The sequence below is a fragment of the Thrips palmi genome, unplaced genomic scaffold (assembly GCF_012932325.1).
Source record: "Thrips palmi isolate BJ-2018 unplaced genomic scaffold, TpBJ-2018v1 HiC_scaffold_10, whole genome shotgun sequence".
NCBI lineage: Eukaryota > Metazoa > Arthropoda > Insecta > Thysanoptera > Thripidae > Thrips > Thrips palmi.
This window is the reverse complement of record NW_023144621.1, coordinates 2,052,909-2,080,833: the sequence shown is the minus strand read 5'-3', so window position 1 is coordinate 2,080,833 and position 27,925 is coordinate 2,052,909. Positions and strand designations below refer to the sequence as shown.

General features: G+C 45.2%; 3 protein-coding genes across 30 annotated transcripts in view; all 3 read right to left on the bottom strand.

Moving 5' to 3' along the window:
* LOC117654295 (gastrula zinc finger protein XlCGF49.1-like) overlaps positions 1 to 19,830 on the bottom strand; it is a 346,548-nt gene extending 326,718 nt beyond the window's left edge. For 2 of the 22 annotated variants that reach the window (XM_034400828.1, XM_034400829.1), the window contains exon 1: positions 11,500 to 11,923. Coding sequence is in view for 5 of the 22 variants with exons in the window: in XM_034400859.1 (XP_034256750.1) it covers positions 7,591 to 7,664; positions 7,748 to 8,426 (753 nt within the window). In the remaining 17 variants the exon portion in view is untranslated. The other 20 variants (XM_034400830.1, XM_034400838.1, XM_034400859.1 and 17 more) reach the window with 19 other exon arrangements.
* On the bottom strand, positions 14,901 to 17,679 carry LOC117654299 (gastrula zinc finger protein XlCGF57.1-like). Of its 3 annotated transcripts, none has more exons than XM_034400870.1 (3): positions 17,528 to 17,679; positions 16,981 to 17,105; positions 14,903 to 15,777 (listed from the first exon to the last, which is right to left on the bottom strand). In XM_034400870.1, exon 3 carries the CDS (start codon positions 15,774 to 15,776, stop codon positions 15,006 to 15,008), a length of 771 nt encoding a protein of 256 aa, XP_034256761.1. In that variant the 5' UTR covers position 15,777; positions 16,981 to 17,105; positions 17,528 to 17,679; the 3' UTR covers positions 14,903 to 15,005. The 3 variants fall into 3 exon arrangements, with proteins under 3 accessions (XP_034256764.1, XP_034256761.1, XP_034256763.1); XM_034400872.1 differs by having other exon boundaries at positions 16,981 to 17,124; positions 17,528 to 17,677; XM_034400873.1 differs by lacking the exons at positions 16,981 to 17,105; positions 17,528 to 17,679 and adding an exon at positions 16,942 to 16,969 and having other exon boundaries at positions 14,901 to 15,777.
* Positions 19,831 to 21,312: 1,482 nt separating the features above from the next.
* On the bottom strand, positions 21,313 to 27,166 carry LOC117654298 (gastrula zinc finger protein XlCGF71.1-like). 5 transcript variants are annotated; one of them, XM_034400866.1, is made up of 4 exons: positions 27,148 to 27,166; positions 25,867 to 25,950; positions 23,598 to 23,761; positions 21,313 to 22,536 (listed from the first exon to the last, which is right to left on the bottom strand). In XM_034400866.1, the coding sequence occupies exon 4, from the start codon at positions 22,533 to 22,535 to the stop codon at positions 21,765 to 21,767; it is 771 nt and encodes a 256-aa protein (XP_034256757.1). In that variant the 5' UTR covers position 22,536; positions 23,598 to 23,761; positions 25,867 to 25,950; positions 27,148 to 27,166; the 3' UTR covers positions 21,313 to 21,764. The 5 variants fall into 5 exon arrangements, with proteins under 5 accessions (XP_034256757.1, XP_034256756.1, XP_034256760.1 ...); XM_034400865.1 differs by lacking the exon at positions 27,148 to 27,166 and adding an exon at positions 26,196 to 26,331; XM_034400869.1 differs by lacking the exons at positions 25,867 to 25,950; positions 27,148 to 27,166 and adding an exon at positions 25,721 to 25,774.
* Positions 27,167 to 27,925: the final 759 nt, after the last annotated feature.

Sequence of the window (27,925 nt, the reverse complement as noted above, 5' to 3'; positions counted from 1 at the left end):
GACCCTGGTGAAACTAAGTAGGCTTTAAAATAATCCCAGAAAGTTGAAACTTTGCTTGATTATTAGGTTCATTATGGTGAGTTCATAAAACAAAATTCAATCCAAAATGTTGAACGGTCTCTGAGAAAAGTGGCTTTTTAGTGTTTTTTAGAGCGTTGGGGAAAAATCTTCCTGCGTCTTTCATTGGAACGGAAAGTCTTGAAAACTTTTTTGGGTTATCCTTAAGATGTATAGAAGAGATTTAAGTGACGGAATTTTTAATTTCAACTTCTGTCCTGAGATGTCAATTTTCAAATTTTAACACTTAAAAAAAGTGAATTTTTTGCCTTTTTTTAAGCTTTTAGGTGTGTGTTAAAAAAAGTAGGGCTGATATCAAGATTCCGTCACTAAAATTTGTCGACAAGTCATCAATGAATAGAGTCCATGCAAGACGACTCATGTAGCTGTCAACCAGGAACGCAGGAAGTCTTTCTATGACAAAATTTTTTGTCGACTGAGCAAAGCTGTGAAGTTGAGCATATAAGCCAACGACAACTGATCTCAATGTTATTTCTTTCCAAATGATGAAGGAACTACCAACATAGTTTAAAGGTGTTCAACCTGTTGAATCTGAAACCTTCTATGCACATTTTTATCTATGAACTTTAAAAATACTATTTTTGGGAATTTTGCTCATTTTTTCACCAGGGTCCCCCCTTAAATGTCTTAGGACCGATAATGACTGGGTATGGGCCGCTCTCGCCTATTGATTAAGTCAACGGCTTGAGGGATCTCCCTTGCCTTACGAGAATTTGAGTTCTATCAAATAAACCAAAACAACGCTCAAGAACTGTGATGAAAGCACTCGAAGAAAACAGTGTCAACACAGTTTTAAATGTCTTACGGTGAAACCAACATATTATGGTGGAGATTTTCTCCATAATACCAACGAAATTCATCAAAATATCTATAAGGTACAGTGAATTCTCAATGGTATGTTACTAAGTCTGCTGCACCACCATAATATGGAACATTGTCGCCATAATATGGAGAATCTTCACTGTGGAACATTTAGAGTGAATGGGTCATAAATAGTGCATTTAGTGTCGAAACGTGCGCTGCGCGTGCGTAAATCTAGGCCTTCTCATTTCAGGTGTGACCTCACGTTGAAATGGATGAAACAAAATGGCACTTTCGCTTGAATGTGAAATAGCTAATTTGCGGCTGATCAAGGTTAAGAAAGGAAACTACTTTCGCCTTACGAATCACAAAGACAGATTTTAATAGTAGACCCACACATTTTAAACAACGAAACTACGAAAACGATAGATGACCAATCATAATGCAGGCCTCCAAAGTCGCAAAAGTACTGAAATCCGGACCTCAGGCAATTCAAACGCCTGAAAATTGCAGTGGGCACATATCCACTTTGTTGAACTGAAGGCGATAAAATGTTGACCCATAAACTGAGACCCATAGAAAAGCCCACAGGCTCTTTCATGGAGAGAAACAAGTCCAAGTAAGTTACATAAAGAAGACTTAAGATGAAGCAAAAACGATACCAACCACAGCAAAAAGCCTTAAATAATAAAACCAAATAAATAATTTCGTTTTTTCCGATGCTCACGATCATTGTAAATGTAAATGTTACATCAGCAGAGAAACAGACCTATACTTTACGAGTAACATGCACTGTCTCAGCAAGCTGATGACACATCAATATCGTTAATGCTCAGAGAAAAAAGAAGGCAGTCAAATCTTCACATTTCGGGTCGTTCAATGACAGTTTGAAACGATTGCTCACGACAGTACTCAAGACGGAACAAAGTGTCACTGCACGTTAGAAGTGATCATGAAACGATCATGAGTACCCACCAAGAACATACGAGGATTACCGCTAGAGTGAACAGAGTGCATTGGTCAACTTCCCATTACACTCCAGGCACCGACCAATGCAGGACCGTGGGAATTCCGATTGAAATGGGACAATCGCGATCCCAAAATCAATTCAGAAGAACTTATCAAATTATACTGCAAACGTAAGCTGTAAGAACAACATCATAAAAACAAATCATGGGAAAGTACTTCACTCACTCAGCTTGTCTCTTGGGTGCGCCAAAAAAGGCGTTTTCTTGGAGTTCCATTTAGCGTGGACTTCACTCAAACTGTGCTCTCGAATGGCTTCTCCCCGGTGTGGGTGCGAAGGTGCCTTCTGAGATTACCACTTTCAGTGAACTTCTTGTTGCAAACTGTGCACTCGAAAGGCTTCACCCTGGTGTGGGTCCGAAGGTGTGTTCTGAGATCTCCACTTCGAATGAACTTCTTCTCGCAAACTGTGCACTCGAAAGGTTTCTCCCCGGTGTGGGTCCGAAGGTGCGTTTCTAGTTGACTTCTGAAGGCGAACTGCTTCTCGCACACTGGACACTCCAGACGCTTCCCTCCATTGCAGGCACCGCGAGGAGCACGCACGGACGCTGACGATGCAGCCTTGCGATGACGGGGTTCACGCTCGCGGGACATTCTGAAACGCAGTAAATCCCACATCGAACAACCACTGACAAGTGTGTCACCAGGTACTCTACAACTCCAAAAGCGTGTATTGTATGCTCTATCTGGAGCATGCCTGCAAGCATGCCCTAGCTAGCGCATGCCAAGCATGCCCTAACTAGTGCATACATGCCATGTACACGCTACTTGACGCATACCCCTAGTGCGTAAGGGATAGGGAGTTGCCCGCATCAGGGGCCGTGCGAACAAGGTTCACAAAAAACTCGATAAAAAGTCTCCAGAAAATGAAACAAAACGACGCGTCTTAACAGAGTAATCCTAACTGCTGGAGTGGATCCAAAACAACTCTGTCAGGGCAGTGCCATCACTGCAGGGACATTCCATGTGAAGTCAACCAGGCCTTAGTCACCATGGGCTCCGATCCGGCTCTCGTTTTCAGGGTTTGTTACCCCTATGGTCCCATGAAATAATCGGTACTTGGTTTGGGGTCCGGCCCCCCAGGGGCTGGGCTATGGCCAATTTACTTTTTTGCTAAATATTGAAACAACGCAACTTTGGAGGGCAATATCTCAGCAACCATTGGTCGTAGGTCGAATCCGAGACCAGATCTGGAAAGAGGACGAAAAACTGAATCTTTTTTGTCTTTGAAGTTTTTATGTCCAAAAACTTTATGTAACTTCAAAACTTTAGTTAAGTTTAAAAATTAGCGCCATTTCCTAGATCCTCAACCGATTTTGACCAATCTGGGCTTAAAAGATAGCTTAAACCCTTCCCTAAACGAAAATGTTAACCAAAAAATGTGTTCGGCTTCGTTCCCGAGAACGAGCCATTTTCGTGAACCCTTGCAACCACATTTTTCACCCAAATTGTAGTGACGGCCGCACTCGTTACCACACTGGACGCTCTCTTAGGTGTTTTCGGCTCAAATCAAGCTTCCGGGTCGCTTTTCTAAGGTCAGGGGACCCAAGTGCCTGTCAGGTTAGCCATCAGCTTGATTTGAGCCGAAAACACCTAAGAGAGCGTCCAGTGTGGTATCGAGTGCGGCCGTCACTACAATTTGGTGAAATATGTGGTTGCAGGGGTTCACGAAAATAGCTCGTTCTCGGGAACGAAGCCGAACACATTTTTTGGTTAACATTTTCGTTTAGGGAAGGGTTTAAGCTATCTTTTAAGCCTAGATTGGTCAAAATCGGTTGAGGATCTAGGAAATGGCGCTAATTTTAAAACTTAACTTAATTTTTGAAGTTACATAAAGTTTTTGGACATAAAAACGTCAAAGACAAAAAAGATTCAGTTTTTCATCCTCTTTCCAAATCTGGTCTCGGATTCGACCTACGACCAATGGTTGGTGAGATATTGCCCTTCAAAGTTGCGTTGTTTCAATATTTAGCAAAAAAGTAAATTGGCCATAGCCCAGCCCCTGGGGGCCGGACCCCAAACCAAGTACCGATTATTTCATGGGACCATAGGGGTAACAAGCCCTGAAAACGAGAGCCGGATCGGAGCCCATGGTGGCTAAGGCCTGGTTAACTTCACATGGAATGTCCCTGCACTCCACTCTGTGTACGAGGCGACTGCTTCGAAACCGTGAAGAAAATGGAGACGGTAGCCTCGTATGCCTGGGCAATGCCTGGGCTTTCCGAAAGTCGGGTCGCCACTGATTTCATAAGTGTAACAATGAACTTAATTAAAAAGCAATTCAGTTTTTATTACATTAGTAGCGCCATGGAAAAATTATTGCATTGTAAGTGCATTAATTATTGTATGGCATTAGCGCTGGCATCATTTTATCACACCAAAACTGTGATAATCTGGGCCCGACCGGCCAAAACCGAAGGGACTAGTTGCACTTTTAATGCGACAATTTTTTTTTATTGCTACCACAGATGCGATAATTGGAAGGAATCACATTTCCCTTCTTATCGCAGCAAATTGTATGCAACTTATCACATAAGACATTATAGTGCCGTCGCCAATTCAGAAAACGAGCAGACTTGCCTAAGAGGCCACCGCTCTCATCTCAGGCGCACACAAGATTACGGCATTACGGTAAATTGACGAGGGATTGCGCGTAGTAATTTAGACCACTGGTTCAAAAACGTGTACGAATGGCTAAAAAACTTTAAAAAATAACTTAAAAACGATGAAAAATGATAGAATTTTGTCAAGGATTACGTGACTAGGACGTAGATTACCAGCCAATATGTACACAGGAGTACAGGGGTGGTGGCCCCCTGGAGACTTGCGATTAATTTGCTTACGTCGAGGGGCGGAGGTTGGTGCGGCGAAATAGTAGTAACCTGTAGAAGACTTGGAACACGTCGTTGTGTGGAGACGCTTGTCGACAAACGTGCCTTTCCAGAAGATACGCCGTTCCGACGCCTTGGTTAGGACTTCCTCCTCCCTCCTGTCAGGGCGACTGCGACTGCAAAGATGGTGCAGGTCTTGGATGAAAAACAACTACGTTTGAATAGGGTTTATCCGTGAGTCCTGGACCGGAAGTAAGAACAAAGGCGAGCCCTAAAACGCACTAGTAAAACTAAAGCGTAGTATTACCCTCCGTTTTCAAGCGTAATCTGGTTACGCTTGAAATCAAGCGTAACAGGCTCATCTGCCAAGATTCCCCCTATCTAAATGCATGGGGGAATCACTAGTCGAGGCTTCATTTCAAGCGTAACGTCTCTAAGCGTAACTTTATGCTTGACTCAAGCACAGAAATACGATTTAGTTTTACCAAAGCGGAAGCAGGGCTCACTTTTATTCCTCTATTTCCGGTCAAGGGCACACGGAAATGACCTTCTCGGGGTGGCGCTGCGTTCTCCACCCGCACGATGCGGTACAACTTGGGCAAGCTGTGCGCCTAGAGAAATCGTGGCAGTTTAGTCAATACTGAAAGAGGTGAGTGGACGCGAGGGTGAAAAGGAAGTACAGATGGAACAAATGTGAGTACGGGCGCTCCCAACGCCCCTCACTGTTACCACTAAAGAATTAATCTCTCTTCAAGCACGATCGGTTTGCTTTAGAAGGCAAGCGTAACAGGCTCGCTCAAAGTTCCATTGAATGCATGCTTCACTTCAAGCTTATCGTGTTCAAGCGTAACTTTGAATAGTTACACTAGTTTTACCTGTGTTCCCTGCGGAGGCGCGTTATCCTTGGCTTTAGGATCCTCTTCCTTTCGTTTCGGATTAGACTTCAACCAGAGCGTCACCTGAAAAGACAAAGAGGTTTCTCTCAGAAACAGTGCTCTGAAGCCGCCAGCTGGCAATTTTTGAAGACGCGTTTCCGTCATTGTTGGGAAGTAGATAAAGATTGTTTTCTTAATTGATACTGGTCTATAACCCAATTAACCACAGTTGTGGGAACTGGCTCCATTGCCTGCAATTCATTGTCATTTTCACTCAGCTTTCTACCATAAGTGTTCGGATTAAATGAAACTTTCCTGCATTGCGTTCATTACCTGACTCGGAAGAGCAAGGGGGACTCTGCCCTGGCGTAACGTTGCGCACACGCTTGTCGCCAGAGCAGTCAAGCTGTCGCCGAGCGAGGAACAAGAATAAAAAAATCGCCCGTAACTCAATCTCTTCAAACTGTTCGATTGTATCCATTGAATGCATGCCGAATCGCCTGATAAAGGTCTGTTAGGAAGATTTTTCAGAAGGTGAATACTTCGCCCTCAAACTGGACTCGCTGCCTTTTCCCCGGCCTCATAACTTCCGTTTTTGTAGTTCCCCTTGTTATTCCGTCAGTGACGGACTGGACTGCTCTATTGAAAATTTTCGTGGTATGGATCTTAGATCGGAAATCAACGAACGCGATTTCAGACGGAAGCTGGTCTGTTCTGAATTTTGTTGGCTCCAGTGGGGTCAAAAATCTTTTATTGTCCGAGCGTGCGTGTTTGGATGTGTGCACCACTCGTCCTGAACAGCTCTGGCTGAGATTTCGCAGGCATGTCCTCGGCTCGCCATACATCAAAACTCAGCTATCCGTCTCGAACCCTGGTGTAATTCCAGCCGAAGAAAGTTGACAGTCTCCACCGGTCTTTGCCGCGGCTGCACGTCTTTATCTGCTGCAATCATTATCATTGTGAAAACGAGGACTGCACGCGTTGCAAGGAGACCAGCCACTGCCCCTCGCTCAACTCAAGCACGAGCGTTTTTGTCACCACGTAGAGGCGATCGTCAAGAAGTGCACCTAGATGTCGGCAATAGAATCTCCTAACCGGCGCCGTGTACCTGCTTCACCCGAGTGCAAATCTTAAGACGAAAGGAAAAAAATACTGTCAAATGAACTGTTTCGCTTGCAGTCGGTGACGCGCATGTTGGCGCATGTAGATGCTCGAGTGTCTTCTCTGAAATCACTACAAATGTAATTGGAGTTATGTTATTAGTAAGTTTCAGTGAATTCGGAGCCAGCATGATAAGAAGGAATTTTTCGTCGTAATACGAATCTTTTAAGAATTTTCATTGTAAAAAGAGAAGTACATTCGTAAAACGAAAGAAAACAACCTTCGTAATATGCTGGCGCCATTCCCTGCGTTATCTGGAAAGTTTCTTCGTAAGACATTTTGAGTGCAGCGTCCAGGGAATACAACAGACATAACAGACAGATACGGTGAGACTATGCCTTGTCCGTTAACCCTGCTTGTATGTTTCCAAATAACTGAGTTTGAGAGGGTCCAGTTCATCAATACGCCTTCAAGAAATTCAAAAGATGAATCAAGTTTAATATATTCAAAGCAATGTTCCAAAACAAAAGAATTCAAACCAAAACACAGAGCTTCAAGATATTCATCACGCCCTATTCAAATTAACTTCATTAATCCCTTCGTCCCAACAATGTTGAAGCAGAAGCTCGACCTTCACCAACGGTTTGCATTCTCGAGAAGCTTCTCTCGGGTAGCACAATCGACATCAATGTCAACCTTAAAACTAGGAACTAAGACATTTTTCCAAAAAGTGACAAGCAAATTTTGACTAACATGTTTGTAGGGAATTGTCAATAGCTTTAATCATTAAAATTGCACGGAACGATTAGGCAACCGCAATAGGACCAAAAACACTTGGACTGAAATGTAAACAGTGAGAATTTGTCAACTAGCCCAAGTTACACCCGTACCAAGAACGTAGAGGGGCCGCAGGAATTCAGATCACAATGGCTATAGCGCAGTTTCAATCTTCCTTCAAACAGAAATAAAATGGCATAAACGATGTGGCGTGTAAAATGCCATAAACAACAAGGTCGTCGAAAATTATTCACTCACGATGCGTGTGCCCGCTGTGTGTCAGAAGGTGCTTTCGAAGATGTCCACTTTGCACAAACTTCTTCTGGCAAACTGTGCACTCGTAAGGCTTCTCCCCGGTGTGGATCCGAAGGTGCTTTCTGAGTTGTCCACTTTCCATAAACTTCTTGTTGCAAACTGTGCACTCGAAAGCCTTCTCCCCGGTGTGGATGCGAAGATGCGTTCTGAGACTTCCACTTTGAGTGAACTTCTGCCTGCAAACAGTGCACTCGAAAGGCTTCTCCCCGGTGTGGATGCGAAGATGCGTTCTGAGACTTCCCCTTTCATTGAACTTCTTCTCGCAAACTACGCACTCGAAAGGCTTCTCCCCGGTGTGGGTCCGGAGGTGGTATCTCAGATCTCCACTTCGATTGAACTTCTTCTGGCAAACTGTGCACTCGAAAGGCTTCTCCCCGGTGTGGGTCCGAAGGTGTACTCTGAGATGTCCACTTACAGTGAACTTCTTCTCGCATACTGCGCACTCGAAAGGCTTCTCCCCGGTGTGGGTCCGAAGGTGCGTTTCTAGTTGACTTTTGAAGGCGAACTGCTTGTCGCACACTGGACACTCCAGACGCTTCTCTCCATTGCAGACACCGCGTGGAGCACGCACGGACGCTGACGATCCAGCCGTGCGGTTACGGGGCTCACGCTCGCGGGACATCCTGAAACACAGTAATATCATAAGTGGCATCGCTGCTGGCAACAGCCCCATCCATAGGCAGCAGTCCTAGCTGCACGTATTTTGATTAATGTCGGATTTCCTCTTCGGACCTCATTAAATTGGTACGAGGGTCGTTCTACAGAGATGGTACAGTATCGCGTTTCGAACTTTGGAAAATTTGAAGTTTCCCGGTTTTGTTCATTTTGGGCTCGTTTTCCTTGTTTTGACACGCAGAATGCGAAACAACAACATGCGCAACGGTATTCGTGAACGAAATCTTGGGACTTTACTTTGGCGTTTCGGGAGTGCTCGTATGGATCGCCGTTTTCTTACAATTGAACATCAAAGGTTTTCAGTACCTGTGGGGTAAATCCGGACAAGAAGTGTTATTTTCTTCAATTTCCCGCGTAATGTTAAGGTAGTGGGTTCAAAATTGTGGACATGCATCCCCACCGTTAAGAAAGATTAAGAATGAACGAAAAACAGCATTGAAGCTATGTTTAAGAGCTTTACTCAAGACAGTGATGTCAGGGGTTTTAATAGAAACTATTCCTTATAATATGCTTTGAGTAACAATGAAACACTTCAGTTTGCAGCAAATGTCCTTGTACGCTTTCTAAAAGCACGCCTCACATCAAAACAAGCGAAAGTAAGCTCGAGTAGTGACAAATCAGAAGGCCATCCGGAATTACCCCAGCCAGGGGTGATTCCGGACACGTGCAAGGCTTTTGTTAGGCGCCGACATCTCCCTAACCGTTGCTGAGATTTGGCGTTCATGTATATCATTTTGGAGGTAAAGGTCCATACTTTACTCTCCTGTCATAACATTTGACCCAAGAAGCACATTCAAGCTCAAAGACCAAAAAAAAAAAAAGCGTCCGGAATAACCCCTCTCTCCCTTACGCGTTGAAAAATTTATATTCGTGACAGCTTTTAAAGGACTGAGCACTGAGGTCACTGCTTCAAACGATCTAACCGTGGGTCTTGTGGATTCCAGTGCCACTTTGAAAGGAATACTGATCAAAGGCAGCCGCACTCACATCAGTCTACGAAGCGCCGGCTTCGAAACCGCGAAGAAAACGGACACGATAGCGTCGTATTAAAAAGAAATGCTTGGGTTTACCGGAAGCCGGGTCGCGTCACCAATTCAGAAAACGAGCAGACCTGCGGTGTATTTGCTTACATCGAGGGACGGAGTCTGGTGCGGCGAAATTGTACTTACGTGTATAGAAGACTCGGAGCACGTCACCGTGTAGAGACGCTTGTCGACAAACGTGCCTTTCCAGAAGATTCACCGTTCCGATGCTGAGGCTGGGATCCTCCTCCCTCCTGCCAGGGCGACTGCGACTTCAAAGATGGAGCCGGTCTGGAATGAAATTAAAAAACAACGTTTAAATAGGGTATTGTCATGGACCGGAGGTAAGGAGAACAAAGGCAAGCCCTAAAGCGGAAGCAGGGCTCACTTTCTCTTACTTCCGGTCCAGGGCACACGGAAATACCCTTTAAAAACTAAAAATGTCTTACAATGAACTTTGACCCAGGCTATTCGTATGTTACAGTGAATTCGGCGCAAGCACAATACAAAGCAATATTCCTTCGTCATACGAAGCTTGTGATCTTTTTCATTGTAAGATACAAAGAAAAGCCTTCCTAATACGAAGAAAAGCCACCTTCGTATTATGCTTGGGCTTCTTTCAATTCTTTTTTCCGTCAGGAGCATTTTGAGTCCTTAATGCTGCAAATGTCTTACAATGATTACTGGGCTATTCGCATGTCTGTGCCTGGCGCAGCAATATTAAAAGGCAGTGGGCCGTGGTGATACGAAGCTACGACTGTTTCATTGAAATACGGGCCCCAACCCCCTTCATAATACAAGTAAAGCACCTTCGTCTTATGCGCACAATTTTCGAATATAGGATTTTTTCATTGAGCCCATTAAAGAAAATTAATGCTGCTTCACTTCAAGCTTATGGTATTCAAGCGCTTTGCGCCTAGCATAGTTTTCCTGTCCAATTGAAAGGGCGGGGGTCCGCTTTGGGACCTGCTTCGTTTCAGGGTACTTGATCAGATCCCAACCGGAAGCAAGCAGACCACAAACGAATTGCCGTCTTCAGTCACAAATCTTAAACATAGCCGGCTAGCGAATCATGCTCACCCACTTTGCACCTCAATCAAAGTATGCTTCACTCTAGTTTATTTATTAGGCGATATATTACCTAGTTTTTCCTGTGTTTGGGGCGCGTCCTTGGCTTTAGGATCCGGTTCCTTTCGTGCCGGATTGAACTTCCACCAGAACGTCACCTGAAAAGAAAAAGAACTTTCTCGAACCGGAAACAATGCTCCAAAGCCGCCAATTGGAAATTTTACAAGACGCGTTTCCGTCATTCTTTGGGAGTAAATAATGATTGCTCTCTAAATGTCTCACAATGAAATTTGACCTCATGATATTCGTATGTTACAGTGAATTCGGCGCAAGTATAATACGAAGCAAATATCCTTCGTAATACGAATCTTTTTAGCTTTTTCATTGTAAAATATAAAGAAAAACCTTCCAAATACGGAGAAAAGCACCTTCGTATTATGCTTGCGCCATTTCCTTCTTACTATGGGAAATTTCTTCGTAAGACATTTTGAGTGTGGTTTCTTCAAAGATGCTGGTTTATAACCCTCAATTAACCACAGGTGTGGGAACTGTCTCCGTTGCCTGCGATAGACTATTCTAGTCATCGTCGACTGAAGAACAAGAAGAATCACAAAACCGGAAATAGAGTAGATGGGGAGTCGGTAGTGAGTCTGGTTTCAGGGAGTAATATTGATAAATACATTTCCTTCCTTTGCTAAAAAGTATTTGACACAAGCTAAATTGATTTTAAAAGAGTGTCGAATCGAAAGACTTCTTAAATGATGTACTACGACGGGTGAGTGAGGTTAAGTTGCCGGCGCCATTTCCGGTTTTGTGATTCTTCTTGTTCTTCAGTCGACGACTAGAATAGTCTATTCACAGTCATTTTCATTCAGCTTTCTACCCTAATTGTTCGGATTGAATGACACTTTCCTGCATTGCATTCATTACCTGACGCGGAAGAGCAAGGGGGACTCTGCCCTGGCGTAACGTTGCGCACACGCTTGTCACCAGAGCAGTCAAGTTGTCGTCGAGAGATGCACAAGAAATCCCAAAATCGCCGGTACCTCATCCACTTAGAACTGTTCAAGTGTATTCTTTGCATCCATGCCGAATCGTCAGACCTCAGAAAGGAATTTAGCCTTTTAGGAAGATTTTCTGGAGAAGATTAAATTCGCCCTCAAACTGGACTCGCTACCTTTTCCCCAGGCTCATAGCTTCCGTTCTCGTTGTTCTCCTTGTTATTCGACCGGACTGCCCCATTGAATATTTTCGGGGATTCTAGATCGGAAATCAACGACCGCGGTGTTAGATGGAAGCTTGTCTGTTCTGAATTTTGTTGGCTGGGCGACAGCGAAGCCCGTTACTCCAGTGGGGTTAAAAACGTTTACCATCTGTGCTCTACAAATCGAAGAGTGTACATAGTACCGTACAACGGGGTAATATGAGACAAATTTCGAGGTTTTTTGTGAATTTTCCCCTTTGAATTTCAATTTGAGGCACTGAGGTGTTCGTCACTTGTTCATTGACCCTTTGGCTACAGTCTCACCAAATTTCAGATTTTTAGGTGCAGCAGGGACCTTTCAATAACCCTCGGAATGCCGTCCCATATTTCCCTGCAATGTGGGGTAATATGAGACATAAGAAAGAAATGTTAAAGAAGTATGGATAATTACATCGTTTAGGCGGGTTTGGAGCTTTTTAAGTTCTTTTCATTCATTTTAAAGATGATTGGAAACTAAAATGGAGACGATATTAAATCTGAAGGGGAGAAAAATGGGTGTCACAAAAGAGAGCTGAAAAATGTATAAAAAGTCATGAGTTGTGCCTGTCACATGAAAATACTATATAGTATATTCGTATATACGAAGAGCATAGATGCCGGTCAGATAGTAAAACAAATTCGTGTTAAAATCATTGTTACTTGAAATCATTAACGGTGGAGTATGTTTGGCCTCATGTTTCAAGCGAAAACAGGTGTCTCTATTTTCCCTGCAAGGTAACAAAATTGTATTTCATCTGGAACAGACAGCCCGGGAGTAGACATAACGGAACCAAATTTTGTCCTGATTATGTTGACATAATTACCTACAGATTTAAAACTCGTTCGGACGAGAACCCGAGTTCAAACCGAAATTTCTGGGGAGGTTTTTACTAACTTTATAAAACTTGTTAAAATTTAGAGGTTTTTCCTTTGTTTCTTAATAACCCTGGCGAGTCTCTAAAAGCCTTCGTGCGTTTCCCGTGAGCTGCCACGGCCTCCTAGATCACGAAAAAAAATTCACGGTGGGCTTCTGAACAACCGCTAGAAAGCAACACGACAAAAACCGAAAAAAGTGCGCTTTGTCTCGATTTTCCTTCATGACTCATATTACCCCGTTCTACGGTATGCTCTAACTGGAGCATGCCTGCAAGCACGCTCTAGCCAGCGCATGCCTGCCAAGCATGCACTAACTAGTGCATACATGCCATGTACACGCTTCCTGTTGCAGAAAACTCCCTATCCCTTATGCAGTAAATGTATGCTTCAGTTAGCGTGTACATGGCATGTATGCACTAGTTAGTGCATGCCTGGCAGGCATGCGCCAGCTAGAGCGTGCATGCAGTCATGCTCCAGATAGAGCGTACCATGTACACTCTAATTTGTAGAGTGCGTGCGTGTTTGAGTGTGTGCACTACCCGTCCTAAACAGCTAGGCCGATCCGGCAGAGATTTCGCAGGCTCATTATGCATGTCCTTGGCACGCCATACATCAAATTTAAGCCATCTGTCTCAAACCATGTGGTAATTCGAGCCAAAGAATTTTGACAGTCCCCACCGGTCTTCGCCACGGCTGCACGTCTTGTTCGAGGGCAATCCTTCTCATTGTGGAAACGAGGACTGCGTGCGCTGCAAGGAGACCAGCTGCTGCCCCTTGCTCAACTCAAGCACGCGCAAGTAGAGACGATCGTCAAGAAGCGCACCTCGATGTCAGCAATTGAATCAAACCGGCGCCTGCGTGTACCTGCTACATCCGATTGCAAATCTTAAGATGAAGGAAAAAAGTTACTGTCGAATGGGCTCTGTTTCGCTTGCGGTAGATACATACGACGGAATTTTTCTTCATAATACGAATCTTTTAAAGCAGGGAACAAAGACAACAGACAGATACGGTTCGACTATGCCTTTTCCGTTAAACCTGCTTGTTTGTATCCAAATAACTGAGTTTGAGAGGGTTCAGATCATCAATACACCTTCAAGAATTTCAAACATGAATCAAGTTTAATGCATCCAAAACAATGTTCCAATATAAAAGAATTCGAAGCAAAACACTGAGCTTCAAGATATTAAACACGCCCATTTAAAGAACAAAAACCCCTCGTTCCAAAAAATTTGTCAAAGGGGCCCCTGGGGACCTTCACCAAAACTTTAAAAAAAAATTCTGGAAAAGGGGCTTTTTCCTTCGGTAGAAAAATCGACTTTTTCCAAAAATCAACTTAAAAGGGGGAAAAAAAGGGAAAACAAAGAAGGTTCACAACCCTTTTCCGAAACCTGTTTGTTTTTTCCAAAAATTTGATTTGAAATTCAGTCACAATCAAAGTTTTAAAACATAATAAGTTTAAGGGGCATCCCAAAAAAAGCCCCAAAAAAAGGTTTCCAAAAAAACATGATTTAAATATTCATCACCCCCTTTTGAAACAATTTTCCTGAAAATGCAAAAAACTCCCTTCCCCTTTGGGTTTTTAAAGCTTTTTCGGTTACCCTGACATAAATTATAAACCTTATTTAGTGGCATTTTTAAAGGAAGCCAAAGCTTTGCAACATTTTTGTTAGGGAATTTGTAAAACCTTTTTAAATTTGAAACCCCGGAACGATTGAGCGTCCGCAATAGGACCAAATAGGCTTGGACTCAATTGTAAACAGTGAGAATTTGTCAACTAGCAAGAACATAGAGGGGCCGCAGGAATTCAGATCACAATGGCTATAGCGCAGTTCCAATCTTCTTTCAAACACTGCCAATCCAAGTGTGGACGAAGTCCACGCTTCCTTGCGTTGACCATTTTCGGTCCACGCTTCCTTGCGTGGACCAGCCTGGTCCACGCTTCTTTGCGTGGACCACAGTTTGGTCCACGCTTCTTTGCGTGGACCACAGTTTGGTCCACGCTTCTTTGCGTGGACCACGGTTTGGTCCACACTTCCTTGACTGACACGGACACAGACTGTGCGGAAAACTGCCACGGACCAGACTGTGAAGCGTGGACCAAACCGTGGTCCACGCGAGGAAGTGTGGACCAAACTGTGGTCCACGCAAGGAAACGTGGACCAAACTGGTCGACGCAAGGAAGCGTGGACCAGAAATAGTCGACGCAAGGAAGCGTGGACTTGGTCCACACTTGGATTGGCAGTCAACAGAAATAAAATGGCATAAACGATGTGCCGTGTACAATGCCATAAAAATCAAGGTCGTCGAAAATTATTCACTCACGATGCGTGTCCCCGCTGTGTGTCAGAAGGTGCTTTCGAAGATGTCCACTTTGCACAAACTTCTTCTTGCAAACTGTGCACTCGTAAGGCTTCTCCCCGGTGTGGATCCGAAGGTGCGTTCTGAGATCTCCACTTACAGCGAACTTCGTCTGACAAACTGTGCACTCGAAAGGCTTCTCTCCGGTGTGGGTGCGAAGGTGCCTTCTGAGATCTCCACTTACAGCGAACTTCTTCTGACAAACTGTGCACTCGAAAGGCTTCTCTCCGGTGTGGGTGCGAAGGTGCCTTCTGAGAGCTCCACTTACAGCGAACTTCGTCTGACAAACTGTGCACTCGTAAGGCTTCTCCCCGGTGTGGGTGCGAAGGTGGTTTCGGAGATGTCCACTTTGATTGAACTTCTGCCTGCAAACTGCGCACTCGAAAGGCTTCTCCCCGGTGTGGATGCGGAGGTGCCTTCTGAGATGTCCACTATGATTGAACTTCTGCTTGCAAACTGGGCACTCGAAAGGCTTCTCCCCGGTGTGGGTCCGAAGGTGCTTTCTGAGATCTCCACTTACAGCGAACTTCGTCTGACAAACTGTGCACTCGAAAGGCTTCTCTCCGGTGTGGGTCCGAAGGTGCGTTTCTAGTTTACTTCTAAAGGCGAACTGCTTCTCGCACACCGGACACTCCAGACGCTTCTCTCCATTGCAGGCACCGCGTGGAGCACGCACGGACGCTGACGATCCAGCCGTGCGGTGACGGGGCTCACGCTCGCGGGACATTCTGAAACACAGTTTAAACCTATAGTTGGTCCAGCGAATGTTGCTACACTGGCACTCGAAGACTTGTGGGATAATGCCATTGACTCTTTGTTGGGGGTGGTGATGGCCTGGGCCACGGTGCGTTAGTAGGGTCGAAGGGACAGCGTACGGGGCATGTATGCACTAGTAAGTGCATGCTAGGCAGGCATGCGCTACCTAAGGGTGCTTGCAGGCATGCTCCAGAGAGCATACAGTGTATGCTTTTGGATTTGTAGAGTACCGAACGGTATTGTGTACATGGCGGATACACAAACAACCATACAGAAACATGCCGATCCCTAAGCTCATAGGGCCGGTCCCTAACTTGATAGGGCCCGGCCCTATGGCAGAGGGCTGAGCCCCTTCCCAAGGGGCCAAGCCCTTTCTTGGATAGGGCTTGGCCCCTTCGGAAAGGGACCGTCCCTTTAAAATCATAGCGATTCTTTCCCTTGGGTAACTTGTGGAAGCATTTTAGTTTGTAATTTAAGCGCTTAAGTGGTAACATCACGGTGAAAATGGTTCCTGGTTTTCCCAGGAACTCCCTGGAAATCACCTGTCTCTACCATAGGCTTCCTGGGAAAACCAGGTACCGTTTTTACCGTGATGTCGATTAATATGTCCGTAACAAGGTTCATAAAAATGTATATATAAAGTCTCCAGAAAATGAAACAAAACGACGCGTCTTAATAGAATAATCCTAACTGCCTGAGTGGATCCAAATCAAATCTGTCAGTGCAGTGCCATCACTGCACTAAACTCAGTGTACGAGGCGACTGCTTCGAAACCGCGAAGAAAATGGACACGTTAGCCTCGTATTTCAAAGCAATACTTGGGCTTTCCGGAAGTCGGGTCGCGTCGCCAATTCAGAAAACGAGCAGACTTGCCGAGGAAGCCACCGCTCGCATCTCAGGCGTGCACAAGACTACGGGATGACGGGAAATTTAGGAGGGATTGCACGTGGAATTTTGTAAAATTGGTTCAAAAACATTAAAAAATGGCCCAATAACTTTGAAAAATGACTTAAAAACGTGAGAAAATGACAGAATTTTGTCAAGGATTACGTGATTACGACATAGATTACCAGCCACTTTGAACACAGGATTACGGGGTTTGGGGGCCCCTCGAGACTTGCGGTGAATTTACATACGTCGAGGGACGGAGGTTGGTGCGGCGAAATAGTACTTACATGCAGAAGACTCGGAGCACGTCGCCGTGTAGACACCCTTGTCGACAAACGTGCCTTTCCAGAAGATTCACCGATCCGACGCCTTGGTTTGGACTTCCCCCTCCCTTCTGTCAGGACGACTGCGACTGCAAAGGTGGTGCAAGTCTTGGAAGGAGAAACAAACAACGTTTGAATAGGGTATTACCCTGAGTCCTGGACCGGAAGTAAGATGAACAAAGGCAAGCCCTAAACTGGCTCACTAATAGTCCTCTTACTTCCGGTCCAGGGCACACGGAAATGCCCTTTTAAACACTCAAAATGTCTTACGATGAAATTTGACCTTAAAGTTTCGGCGCAAGCAAAATACAAAGCAATATAACTTCGTAAATACGAAGCAATATACCTTCGTAAATACGAATGTTTTGACCTTTCCCAATGTAAGATACAAAGAAAAACCTGCGTAATACGAAGGAAAGCCACCTTCGTATTATGCTTGCGCCATTTCCTTCGTAATAAAGGAAATTTCTTCGTGAGACATATTGAGTCTAGGATTGTGCTGCGTTCTCACCCGCACGATGCGGTACAACTTGGGCAAGCTGTCTGCGCCAGGCAGTTCAGTCAATATTGAAAGAGGTCCGTGGGCGCGAGGGTGAGAGGGAAGTACAGATGATGTAAATGTGAATACAGGCGCTCCAACCGCCCCTCACTGTTGCCAGTAAAGGATTACCCTCTGTCTTCAGGCACGAACAGTTTAACACTAGACGGCGTGCGTAACAAGCTCGCCCTCACTCCCTCATCTAAATGCATTAATGCATGCTTCACTTCAAGCTTGTCGTATCCAAAAGTAGCTTTAAATAGTTACACTAGTTTTACCTGTGTTGCCTGCGGAGGCGCGGTGTCCTTGGCTTTAGGATCCTCTTCCTTTCGTTTCGGATTTAATTTCCACCAGACCGTCACCTGAAAAGACAGAGAAGTTTCTCGAACCGGAAACAGTGCTCTAAAGCCGCCAATTGTCAATTTTACATGACGCGTTTCCGTCATTCTTTGGAAGTAAATAATGATTGCACTCAAAATGTCTTACGATGAAATTTGACCTATGTTACTCGTATGTTACAGTGAATTCGGCGCAAGTATAATACGAAGCAAATATCCTTCGTAATACGAATCTTTTTAGCTTTTTCATTGAGGATACAAAGAAAAACCTTCGTAATACGAAGAAAAACCACCTTCGAATTATGCTTCCGCCATTTACTTCATATAGGGGTAGGTTGGGGAAGAAAAGTACAAAACGCGTACTTTGCACTGTACAGAAGTTTCAAATGAGGATTCAACTATTCTGCTCTCGTGAACTTGTAATCCAATGCCTTCTTAATGAAATGGATCACTGTTCATTGATTATAGTTCCCTACATTACGTGCAACATGCCAAAATGTAAGTGATTTCGGAACTCCTCGAAAAGGGTAAGAAAAGTACATCACCGGGAAAGAAAAGTACAACGAAAAGAATTGCGATTTCGAACCAGAAGACCACCGATCTTGGCTCAATACAGGTTTACCCATAAAGTGGAGAGCTTTCACTTGCCATTAGTTCAAGTTTCGTCAAAATCGGTCAATTGGTTCTGATTCTACATGGACTCATCATAGAAGGTCCAAAAAGCCTTTTCTCAGAGGTAAGTGGGTACAGCATTTTTGTACTTTTCTTCCCCTTTTCACGTAAATGCCCAATAACTTGTTCATTTCGAGTCTTATTCTATAACTTGTGTTGACGTTTTTTGCTTGTCTTGCCTAATCAAATCTATTTTCGTGATCAATTCAATTTTCATCCCGCTTTTAGTTTCTCAGAGGGTGTTTTTTTCTTCCCCAATGCCTGTACTTTTCTTCCCCAGCTGACTGTACTTTTCTTCCCCATTTCATTTTTACACTTATAAAATAAAAAATGTGTTGAAGCCTAAGAGCATCGAACGGCACTGTTTTCCAAAGCTGATCGTCTAAGCTATAAGGTGGTACCTTATATTGGACTGTCGGCTGATTCTGCAGGAAGCTGTACTTCAAAGTACAAACATTTAAAAGATTTTCATAGTTATTTTTAATGTGTTTTTCAAACGTGCAGTTTGATTCTAAATATTATATGTCGAACTGGGCTTAATTTATTTTTTGTCAGCGGGATGACCAATCTTTCTAAAACCACTAACGTGATGGTTCAGTGTAGTTTCAGTTCGAAGATATAACGGGTGTACTTTTCTTACCCGAGCCTCGAGTGTACTTTTCTTACCCAACCTACCCCTAATGAGAAATTTCTTCGTAAGACGTTCAGAGTGAGGTTTCTTTACTTTGGTTGTGGTCTTCAACCTAGTTAACCACAGCTGTGGGAACTGCCTCCGTTGCCTGCAATTCACTATCATTTTCATTCAGCTTTGTACCCGAAGTGTTCGGATTGAATGAAACTTTCCTGCATTGCGTTCATTACCTGACTCGAAACAGCAAGGGGGACTCTGACTCTGCCCTGGCGTAACGTTGCGCATACGCTTGTCACCAGAGCAGTCAAACTGCCGTCTAGTGAGGAACAAGAATCTCAAAATCGCCCGTAACCTGACCTTTCAAAACTGTTCGATTGTTTCCATTGAATGCATGCGGGATCGTCAGACGTCAGAAAGCAATAGGGTACCACGGAGAAGAGCTGGAACGGGGGTTGAGAAGAAATCAAAAAGAACAAAGAGCGCGAAATTTGTAAGAATGAGCGTCTGCGTCGCCGATCTGCCGCTTCCGCAGAGTTGTGTTCTCTTGGAAGTCCGGCGTTTGTTAGTCTTGATTTCTTCTCTACTTCCACTTCCGGTCCAGCTCTTCTCCGAAGTACCTTCTTTAGCCTGTTAAGAAGATTTTTCAAGAGCAGGTTTAAACTTCGCCTTTATACTGGACTCGCTACCTATTCCCAAGCCTCATAACTTCCGTTTTTTTTTGTTCCCCTTAATATTCCGTCAGTGACGACTGGACGTGGATTCTAGTTTGGAAATCAACGACCGTTCTATTAGACGAAAACTTGGGGGGCATCCATAAAGTACGTCCGCACTCGAAGGGGGGGGGGGAGGTGGACAAAAGCGGACGTTGGCGGACGTGGGGGGGAGGGGGGGTCCGAGGTGGTCCGACGTCCTACTTTTATACGAAGAAAATTAAGAAAAATTAGACGATTTGCGCCGTCTTTACGCGCGGCGCCGATGTCAGCGGCGACGGAAACGGAACATAGTCATATTTATTTTTATTTTCTGAATAACGCAGAAGGCCTCTTTTTGTGGCTTAACACGCGTTTTTTATCAGTTTACCCCCAAAAAAGCGCTTTATTGTTGAAATTTGGAATACTTTGGCCAAAATGGACGCCCAAAAGGGGGGAGTGGGGTTGCCGAAAGCGGACGTTAGCGGACAGGGGGGGGGGGGGGGTAAAAATTACTGAAAAAAGTGCGGACGTACTTTATGGATGGCCCCTTGTCTCTTCTGCAGTTTGATGGCTGAGCGATAGCTAAGCCCGTTACTCCAGTGGGGTTAAAAAACTTTTTCTGTCTGTGCGTGCGTGTTTGTGTGCACTACTCGTCCTGAGCAGCTTGGCCGATCTGGCAGAGATTTCGCAGGCTCATTATGCATGTCCTTGGCACGTCAGACATCTTTCTCGAACCATGTGGTAATTCGAGCCAAAGAATTTTGACAGTCCCCACCGGTCTTCGCCGCGGCTGCACGTCTTGTTCGAGGGCAATCCTTATCATTGTGGAAACGAGGACTGCGTGCGCTGCAAGGAGACCAGCCACTGCCCCTTGCTCAACTCAAGCACGCGCGATTTTGTCTCCAAGTAGAAGCGATCGACAAGAAGCGCACCTAGATGTCAGAATCACACCGACGCCTGCTTCATCAGATTGCAAATCTTAAGATGAAGGAAAAAAATTACTGTCGAATGGGCTCTGTTTCGCTTGCGGCAGATACATGTTGGGGGAAGCAGATGCCTGGAGCATCTTCTCCACACTCGAAATATCTTACAGTGGAATTTGGGCTGTGTTATTAGTATGTTTCAGTGGATTCGGCGCCAGCATACGACGGAATTGTTCTTCATAATACGAATCTTTTAAAGCGTTTTTTATATAAAAAAAGAAGAACGTTCGTAAAACGAAGAAAAACAACCTTCCTAGTATGCTTGCGCCATTTCCTTCATATTCTGGAAAATTTCTTCGTAAGACGTTTACAGTGTAGTGTCCAGGGAATAAAGACACACGAGACAGATACGGTTCGACTATGCCCTGTCCGTTAACCCTGCTTGTATCTATCGAAATAACTGAGTTTGAGAGGGTTCAGATCATCAATACACCTTCAAGAATATCAAACATGAATCAAGTTTAATGCATCCAAAACAATGTTCCAATATAAAAGAATTCGAAGCAAAACACTAAGCTTTAAGATATTCATCACGCCCGTTTCAAAGTAACTTAATTTTTCCCCTCGTCTAAACAATGTCGAAGCAGAAGCTCGACCTTCACCAACGGTTTGCATTCTGGAGAAGCTTCTCTCAGGTAGCACAATCGACATCAATATCAACCTTCAATTTAGGAACCAAGGCATTTTTCCAAAAAGTCACAAGCAAAAGGCGTCCGCAAAGGGACCAAAAAGGCTTGGACTCAAACGTAAACAGTGAGAATTTGTCAACTAGCACGAACATAGAGGGGCCGCAGGAATAGAGATCACAATGGCTATAGCGCAGTTCCAATCTTCTTTCAAACAGAAATAAAAAAGCATGAACGATGTGCCGTATACAAGGTCGTCGAAAATTATTCACTCACGATGCGTGTCCCCGCTGTGTTTCAGAAGGTGCCTTCGAAGATGTCCCCTTTGCACAAACTTCTTCTTGCAAACTGAGCACTCGAAAGGCTTCTCCCCGGTGTGGGTCCGAAGGTGTGCTCTGAGACTTCCACTTTGATTGAACTTCTTGTTGCAAACTGTGCACTCGAAAGCCTTCTCCCCAGTGTGGATGCGAAGATGCATTCTGAGACTTCCACTTTGAGTGAACTTTTGCCTGCAAACAGTGCACTCGAAAGGCTTCTCCCCGGTGTGGGTCAGAAGGTGCCTCCTGAGATCTCCACTACGAGGGAAACTCTTCTTGCAAACTGCGCACTCGAAAGGCTTCTCGCCGGTGTGGATGCGAAGGTGCTCCCCGAGATCTCCACTACGAGGGAAACTCTTCTTGCAAATTGTGCACTCGAAAGGCTTCTCCCCGGTGTGGGTGCGAAGGTGCATTCTGAGACTTCCACTTTGAGTGAACTGCTGCTTGCAAACAGTGCACTCGAAAGGTTTCTCCCCGGTGTGGATGCGGAGGTGCCTTCTGAGATGTCCACTATGAATGAACTTCTTCTGGCAAACTGCGCACTCGAAAGGCTTCTCCCCGGTGTGGGTCCGAAGGTGCGTTTCTAGATTACCTCGAAAGGTGAACCGCTTCTCGCACACTGGACACTCCAGACGCTTCTCCCCATTGCAGACACCGCGTGGAGCACGCACGGACGCTGACGATCCAGCCGTGCGGTGACGGGGCTCACGCTCGCGGGACATTCTGAAACAAAGTAAAATCCTACAGCAAATAACCACTGACATTTGTGTCACCAGGTACTCTACAAATCCAATAGCGTATATTGTATGCTCTACCTGGAGCATGCCTGCAAGCACGCTCTAGCTAGCGCATGCGTGCCAAGCATGCACTAACAAGTGCATACATGCCATGTACACGCCAACTGACGCAGACCTCTAGAGCATAAGAGATAAGGAGTTGCCCGCACGAGGGGCCGTGCGAACGAGGTTCTCAAGAAAGTCGACAAAAAGTCTCCATGAAAGGAAACAAAACGACGCGTCTTAATAGAATAATCCTAACTGCCAGAGTAGATCCAAAACAACTGTCAAAGCAGTGCCATCACTGCACTCCACTCAGTGTACGAGGCGACTGCTTCGAAACCGCGAAGAAAATGGAGACGGTAGTCTCGTATGCCTGGGCTTTCCGAAAGTCGGGTCGCCACTGATTTCATAAGTGTAACAATGAACTTAATTAAAAAGCAATTCAGTTTTTATTACATTAGTAGCGCCATGGAAAAGTTATTGCATTGTAAGTGCATTAATTATTGTATAGCATTAGCGCAGTCATCATTTTATCACACCAAAAAATTTATAATCTGGGCCCGACCGGCCAAAACCGAAAGGGGCTAGTTGCACTTTTAATGCGACAATTTTTTTTTATTGCTACCACAGATGCGATAATTGGAAGGAATCACATTTCCCTTCTTATCGCAGCAAATTGTATGCAACTTATCACATAAGACATTATAGTGCCGTCGCCAATTCAGAAAACGAGCAGACTTGCCTAAGAGGCCACCGCTCTCATCTCAGGCGCACACAAGATTACGGCATTACGGTAAATTGACGAGGGATTGCGCGTAGTAATTTAGACCATTGGTTCAAAAACGTGTACGAATGGCTAAAAAACTTAAAAAAATGACTTAAAAACGATGAAAAATGATAGAATTTTGTCAAGGGTTACGTGACTAGGACGTAGATTACCAGCCAATATGTTCACAGGAGTACAGGGGTGGTGGCCCCCTGGAGACTTGCGATTAATTTTCTTACGTCGAGGGGCGGAGGTTGGTGCGGCGAAATAGTAGTAACCTGTAGAAGACTTGGAACACGTCGTTGTGTGGAGACGCTTGTCGACAAACGTGCCTTTCCAGAAGATACGCCGTTCCGACGCCTTGGTTAGGACTTCCTCCTCCCTCCTGTCAGGGCGACTGCGACTGCAAAGATGGTGCAGGTCTTGGATGAAAAAAAACTACGTTTGAATAGGGTTTATCCGTGAGTCCTGGAACCCGGGAAATAAGAACAAAGGCGAGCCCTAAAACGCACTAGTAAAACTAAAGCGTAGTATTACCCTCCGTTTTCAAGCGTAATCTGGTTACGCTTGAAATCAAGCGTAACAGGCTCATCTGCCAAGATTCCCCCTATCTAAATGCATGGGGGAATCACTAGTCGAGGCTTGATTTCAAGCGTAACGTCTCTAAGCGTAACTTTATGCTTGACTCAAGCACAGAAATACGATTTAGTTTTACCAGTGCGGAAGCAGGGCTCACTTTTATTCCTCTATTTCCCGGGCAAGGGCACCGGAAATGACCTTCTCGGGGGGGGCGCTGCGTTCTCCACCCGCACGATGCGGTACAACTTGCGCAAGCTGTGCGCCTAGAGAAATCGTGGCAGTTTAGTCAATAATGAAAGAGGTGAGTGGACGCGAGGGTGAAAACCCCGTAAACAAAACTACTATCAAAAGTAGTACTGTCGTACTACCATTTCGGAGCTCTGTACATCCCAAAATGTAGTACGGAAGGAGTACCTTATGAAACAAAAAAGGCATCCGAAAGAAGTACTGCCGTGCTACATTTCAGGACGTCTCTTTCGGGAGCACTTCGGGACGTCGGAAACGGTAGGTCTGTGAGAGGTCTTTCGGAGGTCCCCCACCACCCGTCGCAGCGCCCTGCGGCCATGTAGTTCCGAAGGTGACCGCTAGAGCGCGCACCTGTGTCGTAGTTCGATGGCCTGCCGCTAGGGTGCGCCACTGTTCCGGATATGAATGTGAATGCGTATAGGAATGTGAATATGACACAGATAAACTGTTAGGAAAAATGTATTTATTCACTGACCTTTTTAAATTAAAAATCAAACGATAAGACTTGTCACGAACAACAGAAAATATGGAGACAAAAATGGTGGACAGGACTCAAAAACAAAATATTTAAAAGAGGAATCTCAGTTGGACTGAAAAGAAAATACAGCAACCATAACTGTAACACCCCTTGATTAAAAATAAGCCAAAATGACTGAAAGAAATTCAATTAGCACTGATTCCAAGGTGTCATGCTTACTGTCGCAGGAAATTCACTTAATTTGACACTGAAGCACAAGAGTCACTTCTTGTTCCACATGTAATTGCATAGTGGTTATCGTTCCAGAATCTTGGGCAACTCCAGTGGGTCAAGGTTTCCGCAAAGAGCCTATTTCTCAAGCATAAAATCAGAAGACGAACAAAATAAACACTTTGACAATAAGAGTATCAAAGTAACAGAATATTGTAGGTTAACTTACACCGGCACTTTCTGATTTGGATTGAAACACGAAATAAGCCTGCACCAGGCTTTGAAGTATTCTTCTTATTGGTGCACCTGAGAACTGAACATCTTCGTGCGTGGTTTCTTTCCTTTGGAGAAATGAATTTACTATAGTTAACAGAAAAATAAATAGAAGGATCCGACGCCACAAGCACAGTGCGCGCCAAAGTGCGCCGACTGTCATCTGCACAACAGGTGAGCATCGCGTGGGCCCGAGGCGCGCTCTAGCGGACACACTCGGAACTACATGGCCGCAGGACGCTGCGACGGGTGTGGTGGGGGACCTCCCAAAGACCTCACATAGACCTACCGTTTCGGACGTCCCGAAGTGCTCCAAGAACCGACTACTTTGGGACGAGCTACCAGGGCGCGCTCTGGCGGCAAACTCTGGCACCATACACTAGGTCCCCGCGCGACGTAGGAGAGAGCTTCATTTGTAGTACGTTTAGGGAGGTCCCGAAGAGCTCCCAAAACCGACTTCTTCGGGACGTCCGAAAGACGTCGGATTCCAGACATGTACTAGTTTTGTTTACGGGGTAAGGAAGTACAGATGGAACAAATGTGAGTACGGGCGCTCCCAACGCCCCTCACTGTTACCACTAAAGAATTAATCTCTCTTCAGGCACGAACGGTTTACTTTAGAAGGCAAGCGTAACAGGCTCGCTCAAAGTTCCATTGAATCCATGCTACACTTCAAGCTTATCGTGGTCCAGCGTAACTTTGAATAGTTACACTAGTTTCACCTGTGTTCCCTGCGGAGGCGCGTTATCCTTGGCTTTAGGATCCTCTTCCTTTCGTTTCGAATTAGACTTCAACCAGAGCGTCACCTGAAAAGACAAAGAGGTTTCTCTCAGAAACAGTGCTCTGAAGCCGCCAGTTGGCAATTTTTGAAGACGCGTTTCCGTCATTCTTGGGATGTAAATAGAGTTAGTATTCTTTATTGATAGTGGTCTATAACCACAGTACAGTTGTGGGAACTGGCTCCGTTGCCTGCAATTCATTATCATTTTCATTCAGCTTTTTACCATAAGTGTTCGGATCAAATGACACTTTCCTGCATTGCATTCATTACCTGAGTCGGAAGAGCAAGGGGGACTATGCCCTGGCGTAGCGTTGCGCATACGCTTGTCACCAGAGCAGTCAAGCTCTCGGCGAGTGAGGAACAAGAATCACAAAATCTCCCGTAACGAAACCTCTTCAAACTGTTCGATTGTATCGTATCCATTGAATGCATGTCGAATCGCCTTATAAACCCGTTTAAAAAAGATCGTGCCGAGAATGTGTCGAAATGATGTCGAAATGATGCTGAAGTGTCCGGCATGCCCTGAATGATGCCGAAATGCGCTCGGCAAGCCCGAAATCCACCCGCCGCCGGCACGCGGCAAGCCCGAAATGAGCCCCGCTGTCGCGGGCGGCCCGGAATCGTACCGCGACCCCGACCGCTGCCCGGCCGGGTGGATTTCGGGCGTGCCCGTGCCTTTCGGCATGATTCCGGGCATGCATGAGTGACGGGGCGCATTGAGACCCTAATCAAAGAAGTGTCAAGTTAATGTCTTTGACCTGCGTACAAAATTGAAAAGTTAAAATAATGAAATTCTTTCTTAAGTACCAAGTCTATCAAAACCGGCGTGAAAAATTAGAAAATTCCGTGCAAACGAGATGTTTGTAGGACAATTTTAAATTCTTTGACTGAACAAATCTACAATCAAATTGAACACTTTGATACGGGTACTTGAATGAATGCAGTTGAATCCGTTGAGCTTCTGATGCTTAACAGCCTTAGCATAAATAGCAGTTACTATAGTAACTTTAGCTTGCATCCTAAAGAAAAGGTCTATAGGGCTCTCAATAAAATGAGCCGCGGGACAAGGGTACTTCGAGTACGTGGATTATAAGGAAGCGAAGAACCGGGTTTGCGTGTACAGCCAGCACCCCAATAACCGGGTTTGGGAGCCTCAGACCTGGGTTTCCAGTGGGCCTGGTGGATCCGCGGGTTGACTAGTCCACACGCAGTGCTCCAGTACCTACGCTCACGTTCACCAAGTCTGTTGTTAGATCCAAGTGCCCAGCTCAACCCGCGCACCTTGTCCAAAAGTCGAGGGGCTCTCCGCGAGTAACCCAAGAGTCTCGCGGAGGTTACTTATTCGTCAAGACACAGGGCTCGCCGCGTGCTCCTCCGCCAGCGTGTCTCCTCCGCCCCCTCCAGTGCCGCTCGGGGTCGAGCGAGCTCGCTGGAAGGCATCGGGAGCCTGAGGCCTCCTCCCCAGGTCTCCTCCATGGTGCAGTTGGCAGCGTCTCGGTCCACAAAGACGGTCGTCCTGGGTTCCAATACTAACCAGTGTTTCTCCTTCAGCGTTCTGTGTACGTGTGTGTGTTTGTGAGTGTGTAAATGTGAGCCTGTGTGTGTACGAGTGTGCCTGTGTGCGAGACTGAATGGGCACCGCCATCCAGGTACGTCTCCCTCCCCTGCAGCTTAATGGGAGGGACGGTTCGGCACGTTTTCGCACTGCAAAAAATTATGTTGTAATTTAGCAGTAAATATGTTGCTAATTTTCTTAGCGATCAAAGTTGTTTTCAAATGACTTTCGTTGTTTACTAACGAGTTGCGTCGTTCGTCCACAAGATGTTTGTAAACCGGTAGACAGCCTTATTTGCATCAATTTTTATTGCCGATTAGGTCACAGACCTAGTAGAGTCCCGGTTACCCCGCAGTAACCACTTCTTAGATTGTCCGGGTTGTTTGTACGCAGCAAAATATTGATTTGAAACAGCATAAGTCATGAAAATAATTAGCAACGAATT